Source organism: Diabrotica undecimpunctata, chromosome 1 (assembly GCF_040954645.1).
Source record: "Diabrotica undecimpunctata isolate CICGRU chromosome 1, icDiaUnde3, whole genome shotgun sequence".
Taxonomy (NCBI): Eukaryota; Metazoa; Arthropoda; class Insecta; order Coleoptera; family Chrysomelidae; genus Diabrotica; species Diabrotica undecimpunctata.
Window position 1 is genome coordinate 189,230,473 of NC_092803.1, and position 22,710 is coordinate 189,253,182.

General features: G+C 33.0%; 1 protein-coding gene across 3 annotated transcripts in view; it reads right to left on the reverse strand.

Annotated features, from left to right (window-relative positions):
* The window catches only part of Root (ciliary rootlet coiled-coil, rootletin), a 222,901-nt gene that overhangs the window by 74,426 nt on the left and 125,765 nt on the right, over positions 1-22,710 (reverse strand). For 2 of the 3 annotated variants that reach the window (XM_072520833.1, XM_072520832.1), the window contains exons 1-9: positions 17,645-17,860; positions 10,489-10,569; positions 9,758-9,958; positions 9,393-9,613; positions 8,351-8,541; positions 7,578-7,762; positions 6,593-6,739; positions 6,101-6,288; positions 3,623-3,737 (exon numbers count right to left, since the gene is read on the reverse strand). In XM_072520833.1, coding sequence (XP_072376934.1) covers positions 3,623-3,737; positions 6,101-6,288; positions 6,593-6,739; positions 7,578-7,762; positions 8,351-8,541; positions 9,393-9,613; positions 9,758-9,958; positions 10,489-10,569; positions 17,645-17,845 — 1,530 coding nt within the window. In that variant the 5' untranslated portion in view covers positions 17,846-17,860. Of the gene's footprint in view, positions 1-3,622; positions 3,738-6,100; positions 6,289-6,592; positions 6,740-7,577; positions 7,763-8,350; positions 8,542-9,392; positions 9,614-9,757; positions 9,959-10,488; positions 10,570-17,644; positions 17,861-22,710 lie in introns of those variants that run through there. The other variant, XM_072520834.1, reaches the window with a different exon arrangement.

Here is a 22,710-nt window from a genome sequence, read left to right on the forward strand (position 1 = left end):
TTTCTAACGGTCTATCTTTTCATATGTGTTAAATATATGTCAGAGTATTCCTCTGTTTTGTCTTCTACTTACTGTACAAGTATTTTGTTTTTACTAGATCCATATAAATAATAAATGGGCATTTTTTAGATATGCATCGGTTAGTTCAGCCACTTTTAAGTTCGGCCTAGGGTCCGGTCCCGAGGTGACCGAACTTACGGGAGTCTACTGTAATGATGATCTCAGACATGACAAATCTATATTACATTACATATATTGAGAAATGGTCATGGTGAAACTGCATTGATAATTGGAAGGGATATGAAACACCATGAGATAGATCAAGTAGGTTAATTCAACATTCAGGCAATCTCAATATCATTGATACTCATCAAGGGACAGCTAAATATATCAATTGTGTACTGCCTCTTTGATAAAACAATTAAAGAGATTTTACTATTTATTTCAATATGATTTGTTACTGTGTCATTGCAACCGGCTAATTCACTGTTAAATAAAAAAAATGTGGAAAAAGCAGTCAATAAATATAAAGTGCAAGTATCTACGTGTTTAACAAAATAAGGAAAACTGATAATGTGACAAGTTAAATAAAAGATTAAAGAGTGTTTTTGATCTATTAGATCCTTACTTCCCTTTATTATTTCTGCGTATTTTATATACAGTTTTCCTTCAATTTTCACTCTCTTAGGTAAGAGCGAATCAGTTTTAATCATCATTGTCCACGCAAAGCAAACATGTCTCTTTGTCGATTTGGGTACTGGCCATTAGACCAAAAACTTGTTGGCAAAAACTATGAAAGCTCAGTTTTATTCCATTTTCGCAAGTAGATGAAAGTATGTACATCCTGGAGTCGTTGCTAATATCTGTCGTGAATTTTCAACAGGGTATGACTCTTAGTGTGCAAGTAAAACGTGTGGCGTTAAATATATTGAACTATCATCTGAACTTAAAAAATGGTTACAACTTGACTATTACTGTGGAAAAAGTTTCGAAAATGTGAGGTGTGAGTCTTCGCAAAATTTATGAAGTCCGCGAAGAGGCCCAGCAAGGCGAACTGAAACTGTCGCCAGCATAATGAACAGAGTGAAGTATGATAAGGGCCTACCAGATTTTTCCAAACCACATTTCGTAGGCTACAAAATGACATGGGTTTGAATATAGTAAAAGAGGTCGAGATTCGATAATGATGAAAAGACAAGACATCGTATCCAGTCAAAAAGAAATTGAGGGACACAACGATCAAGAATCCACGAGATGCCTTCATAAAAGGGCTCTCTACTGGACTGAAAGCTCCAACCCAAAGAGTCCTTGGATCGTTCTTCTTCATGCTGGAAGCGAAACAGGTTTTGTGGCATGGGTCGAATTAACTTTCTTGGCGAAAAAGGGAACCGCTGATTACCACGACGAAATGGACGGGGATCTATATGAAGAATGGTTTGAGAAGACGTTAATTCCAAACTTGCCGAAAGACAAAGAAAACGTTGTCGTTTTGGATAACGCGTCATACTACTCCCGCAAATTTGATTTTCCGAAAGAATTGTGGAACAAAAGGCAAATCAAAGATGATTGGCTAATCTAAAAGAACATTTTCTTCGAGGAAGATTACATAAAAAGTTAATTACCGGATACTACGGCCGCATTTAGAGACGAGTACGACAAGTACAAAATTGAAACAATAGCGGAAAAATATGGCGTTAAGATTTTGAGACTGCCGCCTTACCATTGCGAGCTGAACCGGATTGAGATGGTGTGGAGTCAAGTGAAAAGGTATGTGGCTTCAAATAACGTCGATTTTAAAGAAAAAACGGTAGAACGGTTGACAAAAGAAGCTTACCAAGGCGTATCTAAAGAGTAGTGGCATAATTATGTAAACCACGCCAAGAAAGTAGAAGAAAAAATGTTTGCGGTGGACAATTTGCAGGAAGATATTAAACCGGTGATAATTAATATAGAAGATCATTCAGAGGCTTAGGACGATTTAGATATGGATTGCGATTAGTATTAATTAACGAGAAATATCTCAGATTTAATGATCATTTGTTTTTTTAGTACCGCACGTAGAGTACATTTCAGTTACGATTTTCTTGTTTATTTTGTGTATATGTATTTATCGTGTCGTATAGGGTAAACTGCTTGCATTTTTTTTGTATATATGTATATAAGTATTTAGGAGGTATTAGATATTTTATGTATAAAGGCATTTTTTATAGAATTAAATTGGTTTTTTTTGTTTATTTCCTTATTTAACTCAGTTAAATTCATGAGTAGTAAAGATTTTTAAAATGAAGCGCGTACGGTCCTGATTTCTCAGTCTATTGCCAAACTACCACACACCTACCACTGTGCCGACATGAGCGGAATCGCTGCGAGTCGTAAGACCGACACTGCATTCTAACTGTGGCTTCTACTTATAGATGTTAAATTTTAATGTTTTTTCTTTTAGTTTTTCTCCTTTTTTTCTTTCCTTTTTGGTCTATAGTTCTTATTCTTACCATTTGTCTTATTCACCTAGATTTACAAACTAATAATTTGTGTAATTATACTAATGTGGTATTTCCATTTATGTTTATGTATTTTATTTAATTATTAAATTATATCCGATTTATCTTTACCGTTTTTGTTTCCGTTCGTGCCCATTAGGTTTTTTTTATTGATATGAAGCAGCTACTTTTTATCTCACTGATTTAATTATTCCTCCAGCTTTTAACGTTAATCTGTTGACTACTAGCAACGCAGCTGCCACGTTTTATTTGATAGTTATATTTGCTCGTGGTTACATTTTGGGTCACACGGCTCCTGTTTACTTCACAAGATTCATTTATTATTATTTGTTATTTGCTGTTGAAATATGCTACTATTCTTCTTTATTATTTGCAAAATTACATCTGCCAACCAGATGATTTTACGATAGTTATTATGTGTAGGTACTACGAAATCACCAATCAGAATGAACTAATCGCCTTCCGAGTTTGGACAGTGTCTTTTCTAGATAATCCGTATGTGGGTCACATACGGATTATCTAGATGTATGTGGATCACATCAACGTTTCATTACACTTGTAGTTAAATTACATCTGCCAACCAGATGATTTTACAATAGTTAATATGTGTATTATGAAATCAGCAGTCAGAACGAATTAGTCGTCTTTTGGGTTTACACAGTGTCCTTTCTGTGGATCCACCTTAACGTTTTACACGACACTTCTAGGTAGCTGTTTCAGATATAGAGGTAGGCTAATGATAGAACTTAAATTATCGTGACCAAAAGCCTATATCTACTCCTGCAGGAGCTACTTACAAGTGTAGAGAAATGTTCAGATGGACCCACAAATGGTTTATACAAAAAAGACACAGTCCAAACACTGAAAACTATTATCTTCATCTTCAGTCATATCGGCTCTACAGAAAAATGAGGAAATATATGAAAATACGCGAAAAAAATCAAGTGAAAAAAAACTAGTGGTATCTATATAATAGAGAAATGTTAATGAAACTAAAAGGCAAATTCTATAAGACAGCCACAAATTCAACTTTAATGTACAGTACTAAAGATTCAGTCGTTCTATCCAGTATACGTCTACTAATATAAAGTGCAGCATGCAAAAGTTAGTGATGGAATTACCTGTAGTTCATGAATAAATGATTGATATTTATGAAGAGCGGCTTGTACAGCTGATATCGTACTCTCAGCAAAAGCCGCTGGAGATGTCATACTGCGAGCCGACCTTTTCGGTGATCTATAAACGTTTTATATTTTACTATAGTGTATTTTTATGTATGAGAGAGTAATAAAACAATATATTATGTATGCAAATCCCTAAACTGTTGATACGGGTGACTCAATGAAAAACAGATATTTGTCAACAAGTTTACAGAAGTATATAGGAAAACAATTTTAAATTGAGTATGACCACCAGGTATAAAGGTTGGAGCAGAATAGAATACAATAGTTGTGAGGATTACTAATCCCTAAATAAAGTTGCCAGTGTCGGAGTGATGGAGGTTAACAGGTACTAATGAATTTGCAAGAAATGTAAGATGTTTATTTTATTGGTTATATATAACCAATAAAAGTTTAATAAGTACCTACCTATTTGCAAAATAAAGTTTAATTCTTTAGATAAAATAAAACTTTTTATTTTATCTGAAATGAGTGCATTCCACGAAGTAAGGGTTTCAACAATCAAACATTTAATTCTTTAATTCCAGGAATCTACGACAGTAATTGACTAGATAATTACCTTCTAAACTTATTCCACAGAAAATATGATAGTGGGTTTTTCCATTTTGTAGGAAGGTCCAAGTGGCGTATTCAAAATTCTTAACAGTTCACTAAAAGTAGGTACTTCAGTTGCAAGGTGCAGTTTATTGTGTATACTAGTGTTATGGAAAATTTGGAAGTGCCGTGTAAACGCCGAAAAATTGGTCCTCTAACAGTTAATGAAAAAACATTAATATTTAATTGTTTTAAATCATTTACAGACAAACGTTTATGTGAAAGTGTTGATGAGACCGTTGAGTTAGTTAGCAGTACACTTGGTGTTGGGAAATCTACGATTTACAGAGTTATTAAAGAAGAGAAATGTGGTAGTTTTCAAATGCCACGTAATGCTCCAGGGAAACCAAAATTTCAAATAGAATATCATTTTAAAGAAGGACTTCGACGGAAAGTGCATGAATTCTTCTTTAGACAAGAATTTCCAACATTGGATAAAGTTCTTGTCTCAGTTCGAGATGATAAGGATTACCCAGAAATGAGTCGAAGTACGTTATAGAAACTTTTAAAAGAAATAGGCTTCCGCTGGAAAAAGAATCCCAGAAAGTCTATTTTATTAGAAAGAAGCGATATTGTCATATGGAGAAGACATTTTCTAAGAACCATAAAGGAAATGAGAAACCAAAAAAGAAAAATATTTTATCTTGATGAAACATGGATCAACGAGGGTCATACACCAAATAAATTTTGGCAGGATGAAACTGTTAAGTCAAAGGCACGCTTTTGTAAATAACTTATTTACTGGTTTAAACCCACCATCAGGAAAGGGACGCAGGCTGATAATAGTACACATTGGCAGTTCAGACGGTTTTGTTGAAGGTGGTTTATTAACTTTTGAATCAACTCGTACCGGTGACTACCATGAAGACATGAACGCTGATGTCTTTCAAGAATGGTTCGAACAAATGATAGATCTTCTTCCTAAGAACTGTGTAATAGTAATGGATAATGCAAGTTATCACTCCAGACTTATAGAAGGACTGCCCACAACCAAGTGGTTAAAAAAAGACTTGCAGAATTGGCTGAGTTCAAAAAATATTACGTACCATCCCGGATCTATAAGAAAGGAACTTTATTCGTTGTGTGCCCTTCATAAAGAAAAATTTAAAAAATACGAAATTGATGAAATTGCAAAAAATCGTGGAATGACAGTACTTAGATCCCCACCATATCATTGTGAATTAAACCCGATTGAACTGGTATGGGCACAGATAAAGAGTGAAGTTTCAAGAAAAAATACCACTTTTAAAATTCATGATGTTAAACAGTTGTTTTTGGAGGCCGTAACTAATGTAAAACCTGAAAACTGGGAAAAGGCAGTAAATCACACTATTAAAGAAGAGGAAAAAATGTGGAAGCTGGACAATATTACTGATAAAATGATCGAGCCAGTTATTATAAATCTTGGTTCTGAAAGTTCATCTTCTGAATCTGATTTGGATTTGTAACAAGTAGCTGTAAGTTTTATATTAATATTTGTATTCATCTATTTAACATACCTTAGACGGTTTTAAAAACTCTTTTTCTCTTTTGTAATTTTTAAAAATTAAAAAAAATGTGAATTTTTTAAAACCCTTTTTAATGTAGGCCAGTCAGTTCTAATATAGTGTGTGATAAAAGAGGTCACTTTTGTTTACATACACATAACACTTTATAACACTGAAATAATTCATTTATTTTTTACAATTATTCAAAGTAATTTTTCAATTAATCTTGAGCACGCCCATGGAGTGGTCGGAGCTACCAGTTAAAATTATGCTAATTACTCTCTCGTTCATAAAAATAAACTATAATACTAATGTGATATAAATATATTTTAGTTACTTTTGAGGTAGAGGTGTTCCAGCGCTGAGATGGAGATGTGTAGCTTGTAGCATTTCGATGTCTTTGTTTTCTGCGTCTTGTATCAAAGCGTGAGCGATGTCCCTGAGTGCTCCCTGTAGAATATCGATTTCTTCTTGCATCTTAACGACTTGACCACAGCTATGTTCAGCTTCTGTACATCTTTCTTTCTGAAAAAAACATTTTTCGTTTTTTTATTTACGATAATCACGAACATTATAAGAAGATTTTCATGGAGCAGACAGAAAGTGGAAAGTTAGGTGTCAAACAAGACTACAATGGTTAGAATTTTAAAGAAACTAGGACAAGAAAGAGCAAGAAAGGTGTAAGGAACCTGAAAATAAATAAAAACATTGAAGACATAGGAAAAAACCTGAAGGAAAATGTCTATAATTGACATAAAACAACAACAAACGATATTACTGTAGTATCATGGTTTGATTATTAAATACGTCTACAATTTGAATTACTTACCAGTGAATGCAGATCCCTTTCCATCAACTGAATTTTTTCATCTTTCATCACAATTTCATTAGAACGAGTATCCAAATTCAGTTTAAGAGAGTCAATTTGGGATTGCATTTCGGCTACTTCCTGTTCCAGTTGGTGTTTTTCTTTACCCTAAATAGATACAAATTGTACTAATTGTTGTAAAATAAGAGCAAAATAGTAGTTAAAGTCACTGGTTTTTAAAGTAAGATTTATTTCGCCAATATTTTGAACACGTAAATCTTGAATACGAGAATTATAAAGCTACTATTGAGATTACCGATTTATATTTACCGTTTATAAATTAGGATAATCTGATTAGAATCGGAACGGTATAAAGATTAAAATAAAACTTATCACAGCTAAAAAAATCCAAATAATCACCGATTTAAAAAAGTACGGTATTACAATTGAATATATTGTTACCCCAGCCCTCATGTTACGCCTCTGATGGAACATTTCAGCGTTAAATCGAGATAGACCTCTGGCCTTATGTCGAGAGAATACCAACGGGTTCTGAAACGATTGAAGCGACTATATATAAAAATAAATTACATTTTAGGAGTTAGTCTAAAATATAAATGTGTACAGTTTAATAAATAAATGTTATAAATTAATCGTGTTTTAGTGTTAGTGAAGTTAGTTTCCTAAAGCTCTAAAAAGTATTTTTTGTAGCACGGAGATGTAACTTTTTGGGATATGGCAGAACGATTTAGTCCGATAATAGGGGTAATGGCTCCTACTTTAGCAATACCATCGATAATTTTATTATCAGCAATTCGTTTATGTCATGGCACACATAACTCAGTTCCTTGTTAAAACACTTACAGTTAAAATACTGTGTGGACCTCAAAGCTGTTAAAGTTGTAGATTTCAGTCTTTAGTGCAATTTGGCTGTCAGAGGCAACCTGTATTCTTAGTAAATCTAGTAATAAGAAGTTTTATAATATATAAGTAATCAAATACTTACTCCAAATATATTTTCTGTAAACAAATTCGTATCCATTCGGCTACATGCCATCACCATTTCTTTGCCCATTCCAGAAATGTCAAATCTAATCTTGTTGAGGTCTCGTTCTGTATTGGTGTGTATTTCGTTGTACAGTCTTTTGATTCCTACGACGTCTCTCCAGAGATTAAGCAGTCGATTGTGTTCTAAAAAATGTTTTATTACGCTATTTGTAGATGAAATCTAGCTATCAAAGGTGAAATTGATATTGTAGGTATTAGTGAAATACGAAAAAAGGAGAGAAAATCTAACTCCAATCAGGCTACATGTGGTATTATAAAGAAGAAAAAGAATCATCCATCGAAGGTATCAGTTTCTTTATACCCAAAATAGTAAGAGGTTGGTTTCATAATGAGGATATTACACTTTTAACGTAGCCAGCACAATTGCCAGATCTTAATCCCATCGAGCGTGTATGGGATATGCTTCAGGGATGGATTGTTTCTCATCTCAACAATGTTAATACTAGACTAGACCTTCAAGATCTTCTTACACAGGAATAGATATCATTGCTCCAAAAACAAAATTGATAATTTAATTTTAAGCATGCCAAGGCGGTGTCAAGCTGTAATTAATGCTACTAATGGAAACACAGAAAATTATATGACACTGAAATTAAGATAAATTCATTGCTAACTAATCAGGCATTTTACCGGTATGTCACTTTTTAAAATCCAATCAAAATTTATGTATATATAAGAAAAAAAAGTACATTTTTGATGTGTTTATATTACCTGTGCTGTAATAATCGTTGAATGCTTGTTCCTCGTCCTTCCATTCATCTTCTTTGACCAGCATTTCCTCGCGGAGGTTTTCCCAATCGTTGGTAAGTTTCTGTAGGTCTGCGGTCAAGGCTTCGTTGGTGCTGTGTGATTCTTCTAGTTGTTCCCTTAACGATGTATTGAGCTGCATCAAACGATCGGCTCTAAAATATGAAAACTTTTTTACTAAATGTCTAAAAAATATATATTTGAAATTACTAAGTGAAAGACTAAGACCAAGATTACACAGTTCTTTAGTAGATTCAACAAAGATTCTTCTATCGTCTCTAGGTAGCAAGGTAAATGTTTTGGTATAAATAAAAACATTTAAAAATTGCCTAAAAATGATAAATGTTAAGTACATATTTGTGTGGGAGATTCAGCCGTTTATATCAGAAGAGTAATTGAAAGAAGTGTTCATTTGTTTTCATATAAGCAGTGAAAATAAGTTATGTGACATTGGATTCAACATCTATTTTTCAAGAGAATATATCAAGACTAGCCACAACAAGAACATAACACAACGAAAGGTGAGATCGATTAGTACAATTTTGCTAGAGCAAAGATTTAGTAACAATTAAGACCTCTCCTTATCAAACACGAGAAAAAATTGTGAGAAACCAATTAGACTGCACCATGCACCAGACGTAAGAACAAACGCCGTTTTTAAGTCACAATACTTAAAATTCAAGTCAAATACAAATGATAGGAACTGATCAGTGTGACGTTTATGAACATAACTAACATTGCAGAATGTCAGTTTAGTAATTACAATTGTTTCCAAGGCTAACGTGACCAAAATACGCTTTTAATTACTTTTATGACACAGTTTTTGTTGATGGCAATTTGAATCGATTTAATGGCGAATTATGTAAATTGTTTCCCCTCTTAGGGTAAATAATCTCATTGTTTTGTTAGTGTATCGATTCAGATAGTAATTTTTAAATATCTTCTGCATCATCGTTACAATCACTATTATTTTCTTTTTACTTAAAATAATATTAAAATGCCTTACCTCCTACGTTCTTCTGAGAGCCTCTGTAAAGCAGTATCTAGATCACTTATCCTTTCTTCTCGAATTTCTCTGAGGTGCTGTTGAGCCTGTTCGACGGCCGAACTTGGTGTGTGCGTTGAAATCGGGTAGATTGGAGTCAGTGAAGAAGGTTGCTCTGTATATGTCGGATTTTGATCCATTTGTGATTCCAAATCGGCACAACGTTTCTTATATTGCAAAACCTAAATCATACATGTAATACATTAATGAAATACACAACATATAGTAATTATTGAAATTCTCGGAAATTCCGGCTTAACTCTACAAATGTTTCGGCAAATTTAGAATTTAGATAAATACTCTGAATATACTCTAAAAGTGCTAACCTTTGCTTGTAATCTACTAACGAGTGCTGCTTGGTTCTGTTGCGCCTGTTTGTACGTGTCCAAGCGTTTCCTGTACAACGATGCCTCTTCCTGCAGGCGATGTCGAAGTTCTTTCGACATGACGTCCTCGTCACTGCTGCCTCCGCCGCCATCCCCACGCAGCCGACCACTATCCGTTCTGCCTCCGGTGCCACTACTTGACTACAATCAACAAAAGTATAAGAATAGTTAGTATATATATTCTATATATCATTATCATTCCCTTTCCACTTATTTTTATGCCTTTATTCATATTGGTTGACTTCCCGAATTGCATTTCTCCATTAGTTTGTATTTTGGGTCATATCAATATCACTCCCCTTTATCGACATGCCCTGTCTAAGCGTCTTCCCCAGGTCTTTTTTGTCGAACCCTGTGTGAGACTCCTGAGAAAATGGCATAAAGGTCATACTTAATTCATTGCGGTGAGGGGATTGATCCGAGTAGATAAGGAACCACTCCACCTCGCTCCATTAATTCAGACCATCCTCCACGTCCTGATAGCACGATGACGCGCTATAGAGACAACAAATCGGCAAAATGATGTTTTACCTGGTAGTCCTGTTAAAGTTTTAGTCAATATATACACAATATTTGGACCATTTACTCAGCTCAAATTTATAATAACATGTTTTTGGCATTTCTTGGTTAAATTTATAATAAAATATTTATTACTTTATTACCCTACTTACATCTGTCCTTGACTTAGGCCGGTAGAGTGATGGAGGCCTTCTTCCTTCCATTTTGGGAGTTTCTGGCTTTTTAACGGTTGGCTGAAAATTAAATATATCATAATTTAATACTTTCCAATTTGAAACCGAAAATATTGAAGATCTTCAGAGACTGGTGACCAGAATAGCGGAGTATGGAAAAGAGTACGGTCTAACAATGAAGGACAAGAAGACGAAATTTATGAGAATATCGAAAACTCAAAGAAACAACGAGAATTTTCTAATTAACGGAAACAACGTCGAACAAGTGGACAAATATGCATATCTGGGAACAATGATTAACTCCACAAATAATTATATTCAGGAGACCAAAATCAGAATAGATAAGGCTAGGGCAAATTTCAACAAAATGAGAAGAGTGCTATGTACAAGGGATTTAAAATTGGAACTAAGAGTTAGGTTGGCGAGGTGCTGTGTTTTTTTACTTTGTTTTATGGAATGGAATCTTGGACCTTGAATGCGACATCAATGAAAAAACTGGAATCATTCGAGCTGTGGATGTATAGAATTCTGAAAATATTATGGACAGAATACGTCACAAACAAAGAGGGTCTGAGAAGGATGAATAAAGAAATAGAAATTTTAAATACAATTAAAACAAGAAAATTGGAATATCTCGAACATATTACACGTGGAGAGAAATAGACCTTGCTCCAACTGATTATGCAGGGAAAGATCCAAGAAAAGAGAAGCATAGGGAGGCGTAGAATGGCATGGCTGCGCAACCTGAGAGAGTGGTACAGATGTACATCAAATGAACTTTTCAGAGCAGCCGTCTCAAAAGTCCGAATAGTTATGATGATTGCCGACCCCCTCCGCGGAGATGACTTGGAGAAGAAGAATTTGATTTAGAGCATACAGGTTTTAGCAAAAGTAGTGTGAATTCCGAAACTCTAATTCTAACTGATTATGAGCTGATTACAAACCGACCATTAATAAATCGTTAACATGTCAAATATTCGGATCTATTATTATAACGATGTTATAGATAAAGGTGAAACACAGTCTCTAGGTTGCAGTTTAAGTCTAAATTTTCATATTTTATTCGATTATTTTCTATATGAAACACCATGTATGTATTATGCAATTATTCTGACGAGTTTGGTAATTAAAATAGTAATTTTAAATGTACTAGTTGTAATAATTAAGTTGTTTACATCTAGATTACTTCGAGAATTATGTATTATAAAATAAAATACCCAAGAATATTTTTTGGGATATTAAAATAATATATACACACATTTTGCAATACAAACTTTTGAAGTAGCATTAATAATTAACGCCTTTTGTGGTGAGTCACTGTTAACATTAAGGGTAAAACCACTAGAATGCGTACAGCAACCCCATTATTATGTTATCTAGTAAAAAAGGGAAGGTAGATTTAACCATTCATTTGGAATTCCCCTTTAAAAAGTCTACTACCTGTGCAACACACCAAAAACATGTAATTTGATTGATTAAATAAGACAGGTAATTAATAATTAAATATCTGGTTAGTTTATACCTTGTGCATTTAAATTGCTAAAAAGCTTTTAGTTTTGACTTACTATATAAAGTGTTTTTGATATATATATATATATATATATATATATATATATATATATATATATATATGTGAAATGTTCCGAAAGATTTCCGCAGTTACTACAATTAAACTTAGAGCTAAGATTAATATACAAGAATTAATATTAAACTCAACAGTCTTCCAGATTGAACCGCGTCGAAGAGGATGTCGAAAGCTCGGCGCAATATTACTAACCTACCAGTCGTAGAAACGAATACTGCTCAAAGAAACAATGTGAAGCCTCGTAACTCAAAACTGGATTGATAATGTGAACACGACTACGGCAAGAAATATGGTCAAGATCAAAATATAGATGAGAGTTACCACATAGAACATTAGATCGCTTAACAGAAAAGACCAAGAAATAACCCAAGTGCTAAAAGATAAACAAAAAGACATATTATGTGTTCTACAGGAAACAAAAAAGAAAGGAAAAGGACAATCAAAATTAGGTGGAGTTTTAGTGAAGTAATCTGCAGTGGAGTAGCAAAAGAAAAACAGGCCAAACAAATTGAAACCTTACTTATATACTAAATATTCCAAAACCAGATCAAAGTGTGTCAATGCGACAAAAAGGATTGTAACAACAGAGAATGGATATGGAAGACCTGCATATACGGCGCAGAAACTAACAAGCCTCAAACCACAAAAGAATCATTTTATGACGAATTACAACAAGTAGTAGACCAAATCAGAAGAAAGATGATAATATTGGGGGATTTTAACATTCGAATAGGCAACTAAGTAATACCCGGAATTAAGCAAAAACATAACGAGAATGTTAAAACGAAAATGGAGAACTGATGATAAACTGTTGCACGAATAATGAACTTAGAATAAACAACACATTTTTCGACCACAAAGAACAACACAAATATAAATTTAATAGCACCCGTGGACAAAGATCTATTATAGACAACGTTATAACCAACAGAGATATACGACCATCAAAAATAATCGACTTAAGATGTCTAAACTCAGCAGATATAGGTAGCGACCATAGCCTAGTATTATGTAAACTAAGAATCATCATAAAATACAGCACACCCAAGAGAGCGGCACCAATCAAACAAAAATCAGAGTCGAAGGACTAAATACGTAATCTACGGAATAATTATACAGAAAAAGAATATTAGAGAAGATTGCTGAGAATGAAATATTAGAAAACGATAACTTTTAAGAAGAGAAAATCAAAAATAACATAATTAACTCAACAGAAGCTCTTGAAGAGAGGAAAGTAACGAACACTAACATATCAAAAAAGAAAACACCATGGTTTAGAGAGGAAGTGAAAACAAAATGTGAAGAAAAGAGGAAAGCCTGTTTACAATACAGAACACAATATACATACAATCACTATAAACGAATCATGAATGAAACTAATACTTTAGTCACAAAAATAAAAAGGGAACACTGGGAGAGCTTCTCTATACAGATGTAACACGACTTCTACGGAACACAAAGAAAACTGTGGAGAATATTCAGAGGATAAAGAAAAGAGATAAAGGATAAAGAAAAGCTTTGTGATTCTCGAATAAAACTCGAAATTCGACTACGTTTATCAAAATGCTACGTCTGGTCGACTCTTCTATATGCAGTTGAAACGTGGACCCTTAAAACATCAACCGTAAATAAATTGGAGGCCTTTGAAATGTGGATCTACCGGAGAATACTCAAAATTTCATGGATATCGCATACCTCAAACGAAGAAGTGCTGCATAGAATAGGCAAGGAAAGAGAACTTTTTAACACAGTAAAAGTTAGAAAGCCATCATACCTAGGCCACATACTGAGAAATAATAAGTACCAATATGCCCAACTTATAGTGAAAGGAAAAATCGAGGGAACGAGAGGCCTAGGAAGGAAAAAACTATCGTGGCTCAGAAACATCCGACAATGGACAGGGCTAAATTTTGAACAGCTAATAAGAACAGCTGAAGATAGAGAAGAGTTTAAAATTGTAGTAGCCAACCTCCATTGAGGAGAGGGCACTTTAAGAAGAAGAAGAAAGAAAAAAAATAAACGAACTAATAAAAATGAGACACATTCAGAAGGAAACATGGGTAGACTACTTTCGATCCCTATTTGCTAAAGGTGACGATAATGAACCGCCAACACCAGAGGTGACGACAAACGAAGAAATAAATATTGAGCAGGAAAAGGTAAAGGAAGCATTAAGGGAATTAAAAATTAGAAAGTCACCATAGAGGACAGAATACAGAACGAACTCCTAAAGTACGGAAGACCAGATCTGACCAAACAACTATTAACACTAATCCAAAAAATAATAGAAGAAAACAGAATTCCTCAAGAATGGAGATCAAGCATCCTAATACCTCTCTTCAAAAAGAAAGACAAATTAGACCCGGAAAATTACAGAGGTAAGTGCAAAAGAAATCATTAGAATACAACAATCGGGCGTATTTTTGTGTCGTCGACCTTAAGAAGACATTTGACCGGGTCAAATTAAAGAACATTATCTACTTATTGTACGCAAGAGAAATACCTCTAGCAATAATCAAAACGTTCGAAAATATCTACCAGAACAACACAATAAAAGTAAACCGAGAAGAAGAACTAAATAACTCAACTAAAGCTGGCAATGGGATAAGACAGAGGGATTCCTTGAGCTCTCCATTGTTCAACCTGATTATGGATGAAATAATAAAAAAAATAAGAACGAAAAAAGGATACCAAATGGGAGAAAAACAACTTAAAATAATCTGCTATGCAGACGATGTAATACTACTCTCTCAAAGTGAAGATTATTTACAACGTATGCTGCACCAATGTAATACAACCACCAAAAAATTTAACATATTAAAAGATTAAAAAAGAAAGCTACTATATGTAAAATGAAAAAGCCAGATGGTGGCTATCACTGATAAAAAAGAAGACTGGAAAAGATACGTGCAAACAAAGAACCCAAGGGACAAAGAACTATATGACAATAAAAATAAATTGCCAAAAGGACAGTAAGATATGGGAAACAAAAATTATAAGAAGAATTTAGCTTAAATGAAGGTTATAACAATGACAGATGGATCTTTTTGGAATCAGGTTAAAGCATTAAGGGAGCAAAAGTGAATATAAATATACTGCATAAAAGATGAAAATAACAAGATACAACATAAATCACACGAAATGGTACAAGTCTAGAAAGAGTATTACACCTGTAAGTTTAAATTAGAAGAAGACACAAACACAAGCCTGAACAGGAGATGGAAAATTGAGAGAGAAGAAGTCATCGAAGCAATAAAAAAAATTAAACACGGAAAAGCTGGAGGAGAAGATAGAATAGAACCAGAAATTATGAAATGGATAGACTGCTTCTGGATCATATGTTAGGAAGCAATGAAGCAAAATAAAATACCAAAAGATTGAGAAAATAATCTTATTTTATAAGACAGGAAACAGAACTAACTGAGAGAACTATAGAGCAATATGTTAAGCACGAGTGGTACTTAAAGTATAATTATATATATATATATATATATATATATATATATATATATATATATATATATATATATATATACTAAAATAGAGAGGGTTAACGTTAGCAACAGATGCAGCAAGAGGAGAAATATACATTGTAAGGGATTTCAACCTATGGGAGAATTTTGCACTTTAAACAATATGACAATAACTAATACATTTTTAAAAACAAAGAAATCAATACATGTATACTAGAGAAGTCAAAAGTAGAAATAAAAAATCCACAGGGACGATAAAAACGTATAAGTTAAGAAACAAAGAAACGACAAAAATATTTGAGAAAAAAGTTAATGAAAAACTTAAAACAATAAAGAAACAAAAGGCTATAATCATATAAACAACCTATGGAACAACTACAAGGATCTATTGGAAACAGCTAAGGAAGTATGTGGAACAAATAAAAAAGGCTCAAACAAACAAACAAAGTGGTAATCCGAAGAAATAAAAAAGCAAGTAAAAGTGAAGAAAAATGCATGGAAACAATATCTGAAAGATAAAACAAACGAACATTATAATAATTATAAAAAATTATTATTTTTCTTATAATATAATTATAAGAAAAATTCGGAGATAAAATTGAAGAACACGGCAAAAGAACATTCTACAGACCCCTAAAGACGATAACAATACAAAAAAAAAACATGAAATATACATTATGAAAGATAAAATTGGAGAATGAATAACAGAAACAAAAAGAAATAATTAACGAATGGAAACAACACTTTGAAGAACTGCTAACGGATATAAACCAAGACGTCATTAATGAAGAACAACATAATATATTGGAAGATAATAAAATAAAAACTTTGAAGTATGGAAAAGCTGCTGGAGTGGATAGAATAACAACAGAAATTATAAAAAAAACATGGAAAAAATGGAGAACAAAAATTACTAAAAAGAATGAATAAAATATGGAAAAATAAAGATATACCGGAAGATTGCAAATTGTCGTTAATAGTACCCATATACAAAAATGGGGATAGAAGGGAATACAATAACTACAGAGGATTGACGTTGCTATGTACATGTATGAAACTCTTATAAAAAATAATAAACAAACGATTAAGAACAATGATAGAACACACATTAGACGAAGCACAAAGTGGATTTAGAAGTGGTAGGACTATACAGGATCATATATTTATTTAAAACAGATAACACAAAAAGCGCTGCAAGAGAAAAAGAAAATATATAAAGATATAGGCTATAGACATAAAGTTTTTAAGAAGAGTCAAAGGTGTTACCAAAATGGACAGAATAAGGAACACATATAGGAACGAACTGAAAATACAATCGACATTTTAGTTTATAGAACAGAGACAGCTGAGTTGGTGGGGTCGTTTACACCCGCTGAAAGATACCATACCAGTAGAAGAGTGTGGGAAGCAAAAATATTGAAAAACAAAAAACGAGGAAGACCAAGACAGACATTAGATGAAGTATGCGGAGAGATACTGGAGAGAAGAGGAATGACATGGACAGACGGAAGGATGTTGACACGAAACCGTTATATATATATATATATATATATATATATATATATATATATATATATATATATATATATATATATACATAAAGAGGCTGATAAAAAAAATTATAAACAGAAATATAGAAAAAGAGACAGATATTTATATTGTATTCACTGATCTTCAGAAAGCTTATAATAGAGCACCTTGGGAGATCCTGTGGAGATACTAAATAAGAAAAGACTACAAATAGGATATGTGTGAATGATACTGATAAATTTAATGTAAAAGTAAGAATAATCAGTACTAGATAAAGTTGAAAAACTACAACTGATATCGTTTGGACATGTAAAAATGGAAGAAAGCAAAAGCCGAGTGAGATATAATAGATACAACGACGGAAAAGAAGGATTTGATGAGATAATATTAAAGAAGCAATAGATGTGAAGCAATTAAATGAGTATACTTGTTTAGATCATAATGATAAAAAGCTGATACCACGAAGAACTCAATAGAAATATAATAATTATATATTGAGTAGCATAAATTGTTTTTTTGGCGCGTAAGGAAATTGTATTGCACTTACTCTCGGCATATTGTGCGATTCTTCACCTTCAACACCAACAACAACTGCAGGAGGCGGTGGTCGAGGCGGCGGAGCAAGAGACGCGTCGCGCACGACGTCCGTTCGCGGTCTGACGAAGAGACGCTCCGGCTCCGGTTCCAGATCGGCGTCGCTGGCGACGTAGACGGCAGCGCGGGAACCGGCAGGAAGGTGCCACAACATTTCCCCTTCGAACCGCCCCACTTACCCACAAAACGTTGCCCTTCCGCCCCTTAGAATCCGGCATGCGAACACACGCGCCAGACCTACTTTCGGAAACACCTTGTATATTATCTAGGGAGATTATATATCAATTTAGGGGAATTGTCACGAATGTAGGTGAATTCCAATATTTTAGGAGGCCTAGTGACAAAATAAATATACAAGGATAGTCAGAAAAGATTGTATTATACAAAATTGAACAAATAAAATTTATTTATTTTTCTATACTTTCCCATATTGTGTCATAGTTTCCATATTGTGTCAAAAACTGGACTTAAAAATATATTTATTAAAGAATAGTCCTAGTATACTGTTATCCCCAATGTAAAACAATATAATATAATCCCCTAAATCGACAACACAGCCTGGGAAGATTATTGAAAACACTACTCAATATTGTCGAATTGTCTATTGTCTGGTTAGAAATATTTAGACATAATATTATTGGATCATTTTACTATGAGGAAAATTTAAATTCAGAAAAGTTTTTGGACTTTCCTCGTGGAAAAATAGTCCAATAATATTGTATTTAAATATTGTGTCTCAGGCTGTCTTGTCGACCAAATTCTATAATTTTTGGTTCATTATTTAATGTAAATGTACATTCATCGCTAAACAAAATTGTCTGTCTCTCTAAAATTTCATAACAAAATTTCACTCGTCCCTCAGCATCTCCCTCTCTTACTTCTTGGTGACATTGAAATTCATTCGGAATTTATTTCTTCAAATTCATATGAACGTCAAACTGATCTGCAATGGTTCGAGAACTTATTGTAGGATTTTTAAGTATACTGTTTAAGTTTTTATTTTCTAAACTTCTTGGTACCTCAGCAATATTGTTTGTACAAGTACAATTAGGAATCAGGGTCACAGGGTTATTCAAATTATGGGTATAGTTTGAATATAGTAAAAAGATGTATGAAGGGCCCATGTATAATATAAGTATAATAAATATAATAACAAAAAAATGGGATTTTTGGTATTTTTTCATTAACTCTTAAACGCCCAACAATATTCAGGTTCCGTGTATGCCCAAAATCGGTAAAATATGTCCACCTCGCAGCTAATATATTTATTAAGAGTTGTTACAAATGGATTTGCTTAAGAATCATCTGCTCAGTAAACACAGCATTTTCTGAAATATTAATACAAACGATGAACAAACCTTACGAAACTAACGAACTATTAAACAAACAGTCTGAAATAAGAAGGCTAATCTGACTCCCAATGTTTAACTATAAAATCTCTGCAACTGAAACAGAGATTGGTTTTTTCACTGTATATGCCAAACTCATATAAATATATATATATATATATATATATATATATATATATATATATATATATATATATATTGTCCTTCGCACACACTATGGTTGTCTTTGACAGTTATTTTACATCTTCATTTTTACCAATAGGTTCTTTGACGTAAATGGAACACCGCATTTTGGTAGTGTGAGATCTAGCGTCAGATTTAGCTCCATTTATGACTTTCAAGTTTTTGCCCCAAGGTACCCTCCATTGCAACTACAATATGAAGATGCAACTAGTTCAGATTCTCAGCCCTTCGTTGGACACGAGTCTTTATTAGTTCAATGTCTAGCTCCTAGTGGAAAAGAATCCTTCTATTACGTTTTTTATATTACATTTGAGAATATTCTTTTCAACGGACGAAATGGCAGAGACACTAAAACAATTCAGACAATGGCAAATATTATAAAAGCATTCAACCTACACTTTCCGTCAAGACATGGTTTAAGCAAATTTTCAGCTAGCTGATCTACAACATATGCTGTTAGAATGTCCTTTACATTTTATTGAAATATCAAATTCTCATACCAATCTCGTTCAAGTTAATGTTCAATTACCTTCTAATCTAACACATCTTTTAGAGTCAAAGAGTCTAGATGTATATAAAATTTTATACAGTCATAATTAAAGCTATGACAAAAAAAAGTAATAAAAAATATATAAAAAATAAAAAAAAATTAATAAAGAATAAAAAAAATGGAGAACAAAATAAATAAAAAAAACGGGTTGATGTCTTAGCGTAGTAATAAAAAAATAAATAAAAAAAAGTAAATCAGTAAATAGAAAAAACAGAGTAAACTAGTAAGTAATTACTAACATTTCATGTCTTAACTGTCAATGCAATACAATAGTTTTGACTGTAAATACTAACCCTATCACACACACACACACACGCACACACACACACACGCACGCGCACACACACATTTGAGAATATTGTCGATTCAATTTGTCGATTTTCTTCACATTCTTCCTTTCAGCCTCGTCATTAGTGTTGCGGATAATTACGTCGATTATGTCATCGTGGAGAAATTTTAAAAGTGACCCTGTAATAGACGTAACGATACCTTCGTTACGAAGACCTTCTCGTTCTCGGAAGATGTTCTGCTTCGATCTTCTACTAATTCTTGGATGGTGAGTCAAGTATGCTCTATCTGTTTAACTCACATACTGATGCATAGAAGTTACATTCGGTTGTCATTCTGAGAATCATCAATTTCAAAATCTTCGTTCACATAATGAAATTATGATTTCTAGTGATACTTGGAAGTGATTTATGTAAAAAATTACGTTTATATACCTTCCACCTAACTCAAATATATATCCCGCCAAGACGTATTTCGGTCTATAAAACCCAACGAAGCTTGTAATTGAATTCTTCCTTCGTCACATACCTCATTATCTACGTTAGACCTTTCGCTGCAAATGTTTTAAGCATGTTCATGCCTGCTTTTAAAATTTTCTAATTAACTGGCTCAAAAAGATCACTATCGAAAAGTATCTTAGACATTTATTATTTACTACAAGAGAAATTGTAATATTTTCTAGTTTTCTTCTAATATTTGCAACTAGACTATTTTTAGAAAATGTTCTCTGGTAAGAACATAGTGACCCACCCTAAAGTGACCATTAGTGGCTGCTTGACAATGATTTATTAGTCCCTTCCAATGACAAATAAAGTTTAGTGAGAGTACTTAAACCAGAAAATAATTCTGAACTATTTTTACAATAAATACTCAAATTTATGACTAAATCACATTCGCAAATCTTGACGTTATCTAAATTTATTCCACTTGTACAAGTTCCAATAATTTTCTAACTTTATTTCGACGTATTATAATTCCTTGGATCGTAAACACGTACGCATAATATCCTGGAAATATCGATACGCGTGATTTCAGCGAATAAATCAGACAATATTCGTCCCTTTCCATTTCGACCATCTTAAAAGACAGTTCTTGTAAAATCGAAAGTTAATAAAGGTAAAAATAGACTTATTTGCATAAATGAAAGCACGTAAACAAGATTGTTCATAAAAAGTTTTAGTTTGAAAAGAAAATTAACAAATAATCATGTTCATTCATTATATCATAAAAAAAAACACAAAAAAAAACAAAAATAACTATAACGATACATAGGTATATCTGCGATCAAGTACAAACTTCACATTAGTATGGCATTATGCTACCATTTTTTGGAGGTTAAATCGATCTTTTTCATGAAAACTTGCTAATAAATACTCTTTCCACAACAACATACTTTAAACTTTTCAGAAACCTAATTGCAAATTACGTATTAATGTATTAAACATTACAATTACTGGTTATGTTTAATCATTTCAAATAAGTGATGGTTAAACTTGTGAACTTGAAAAAAGCCTCCAAATAACTTTTATATAGAAACTCTCTATTTGTCTGTCTGTTAATCTTACAAGAATCATAGACTACAGTCATATAGTATAGTTCCGAAATTGTAGACATTAAATTACAAGAAATGGTAATGACCCTTCTGAGTTATTCTTAGTTTTCCAGTGGCATACAATTTTTTTTGTAAGAGTGAGAGGTAGCTCAGTAGTAGCTAGTAGATATTTTTTTTGTGATAAACCCTGGAATGTCGATATACCAGATCCACAAGAACGATTATTTTTAAGTGTTTTAATTAGCAATTCATATAATTCGTTCTGGTAAACGGATATAAAACCACTTTTGCTGTTATCATTAATGACATTATGAAGTATGCATGTAAGACCTAAGTACACTAAGTACAGAAAAGAAAAAACAAAACTACTTAAAAAAGGAACTTATATATAAAAACCTCAATAGATAGAAAGAATTCGGAGCATTCTATAAGAAAGTTAACATGAACAGAAAAGAATTCAAGGCAACCACAACACAATGCAGAAGTCAGAATGGCGACCTATTAACAACAAGGAAAAATGTATTGAATAGATGGGTGGAATAATTTAACCAGGCACTTAATATAGAGAAAAAAGAAGAACACCTGGAAGACCAAAGACATGAGGTAAGGGGAATAGACGATAGGGACGAGGAACCACCAACGATTCTTGAAGTTAAAGATGCAGTTAAAAAACTAGCCAGAAACAAAGCACTCGGAATAGATAATCTCCCAGCTGAACTATATAAAGAAGGTGGCCACGATACCATAATGGTATTACAGCAGCTTATAAAAGAAATATGGACACAGAAATCACTCCACATTGATTGGATTATTGGAATACCTTGCACCATACACAAAAAAGTGTATGGAGATATCTTTGAATGCTCTAATCACAGAGGAATGTACAGTATATTACACTTTCAAACAAATTCACTAGCATTTAACCTCAAAAAGAAATTTTTACTAATAGTTACAGAAGTTTTTTGGCAAGTAGTTAATAGTTTGTTTACGGAAATGCGTTAAAAACTGTTCCGGATTAGCACATCGACACGACCGTTTTATAACTGAACAATATTTTCAAAACTACGCATCAAAAAGCTATTGTAGGATCATTTATC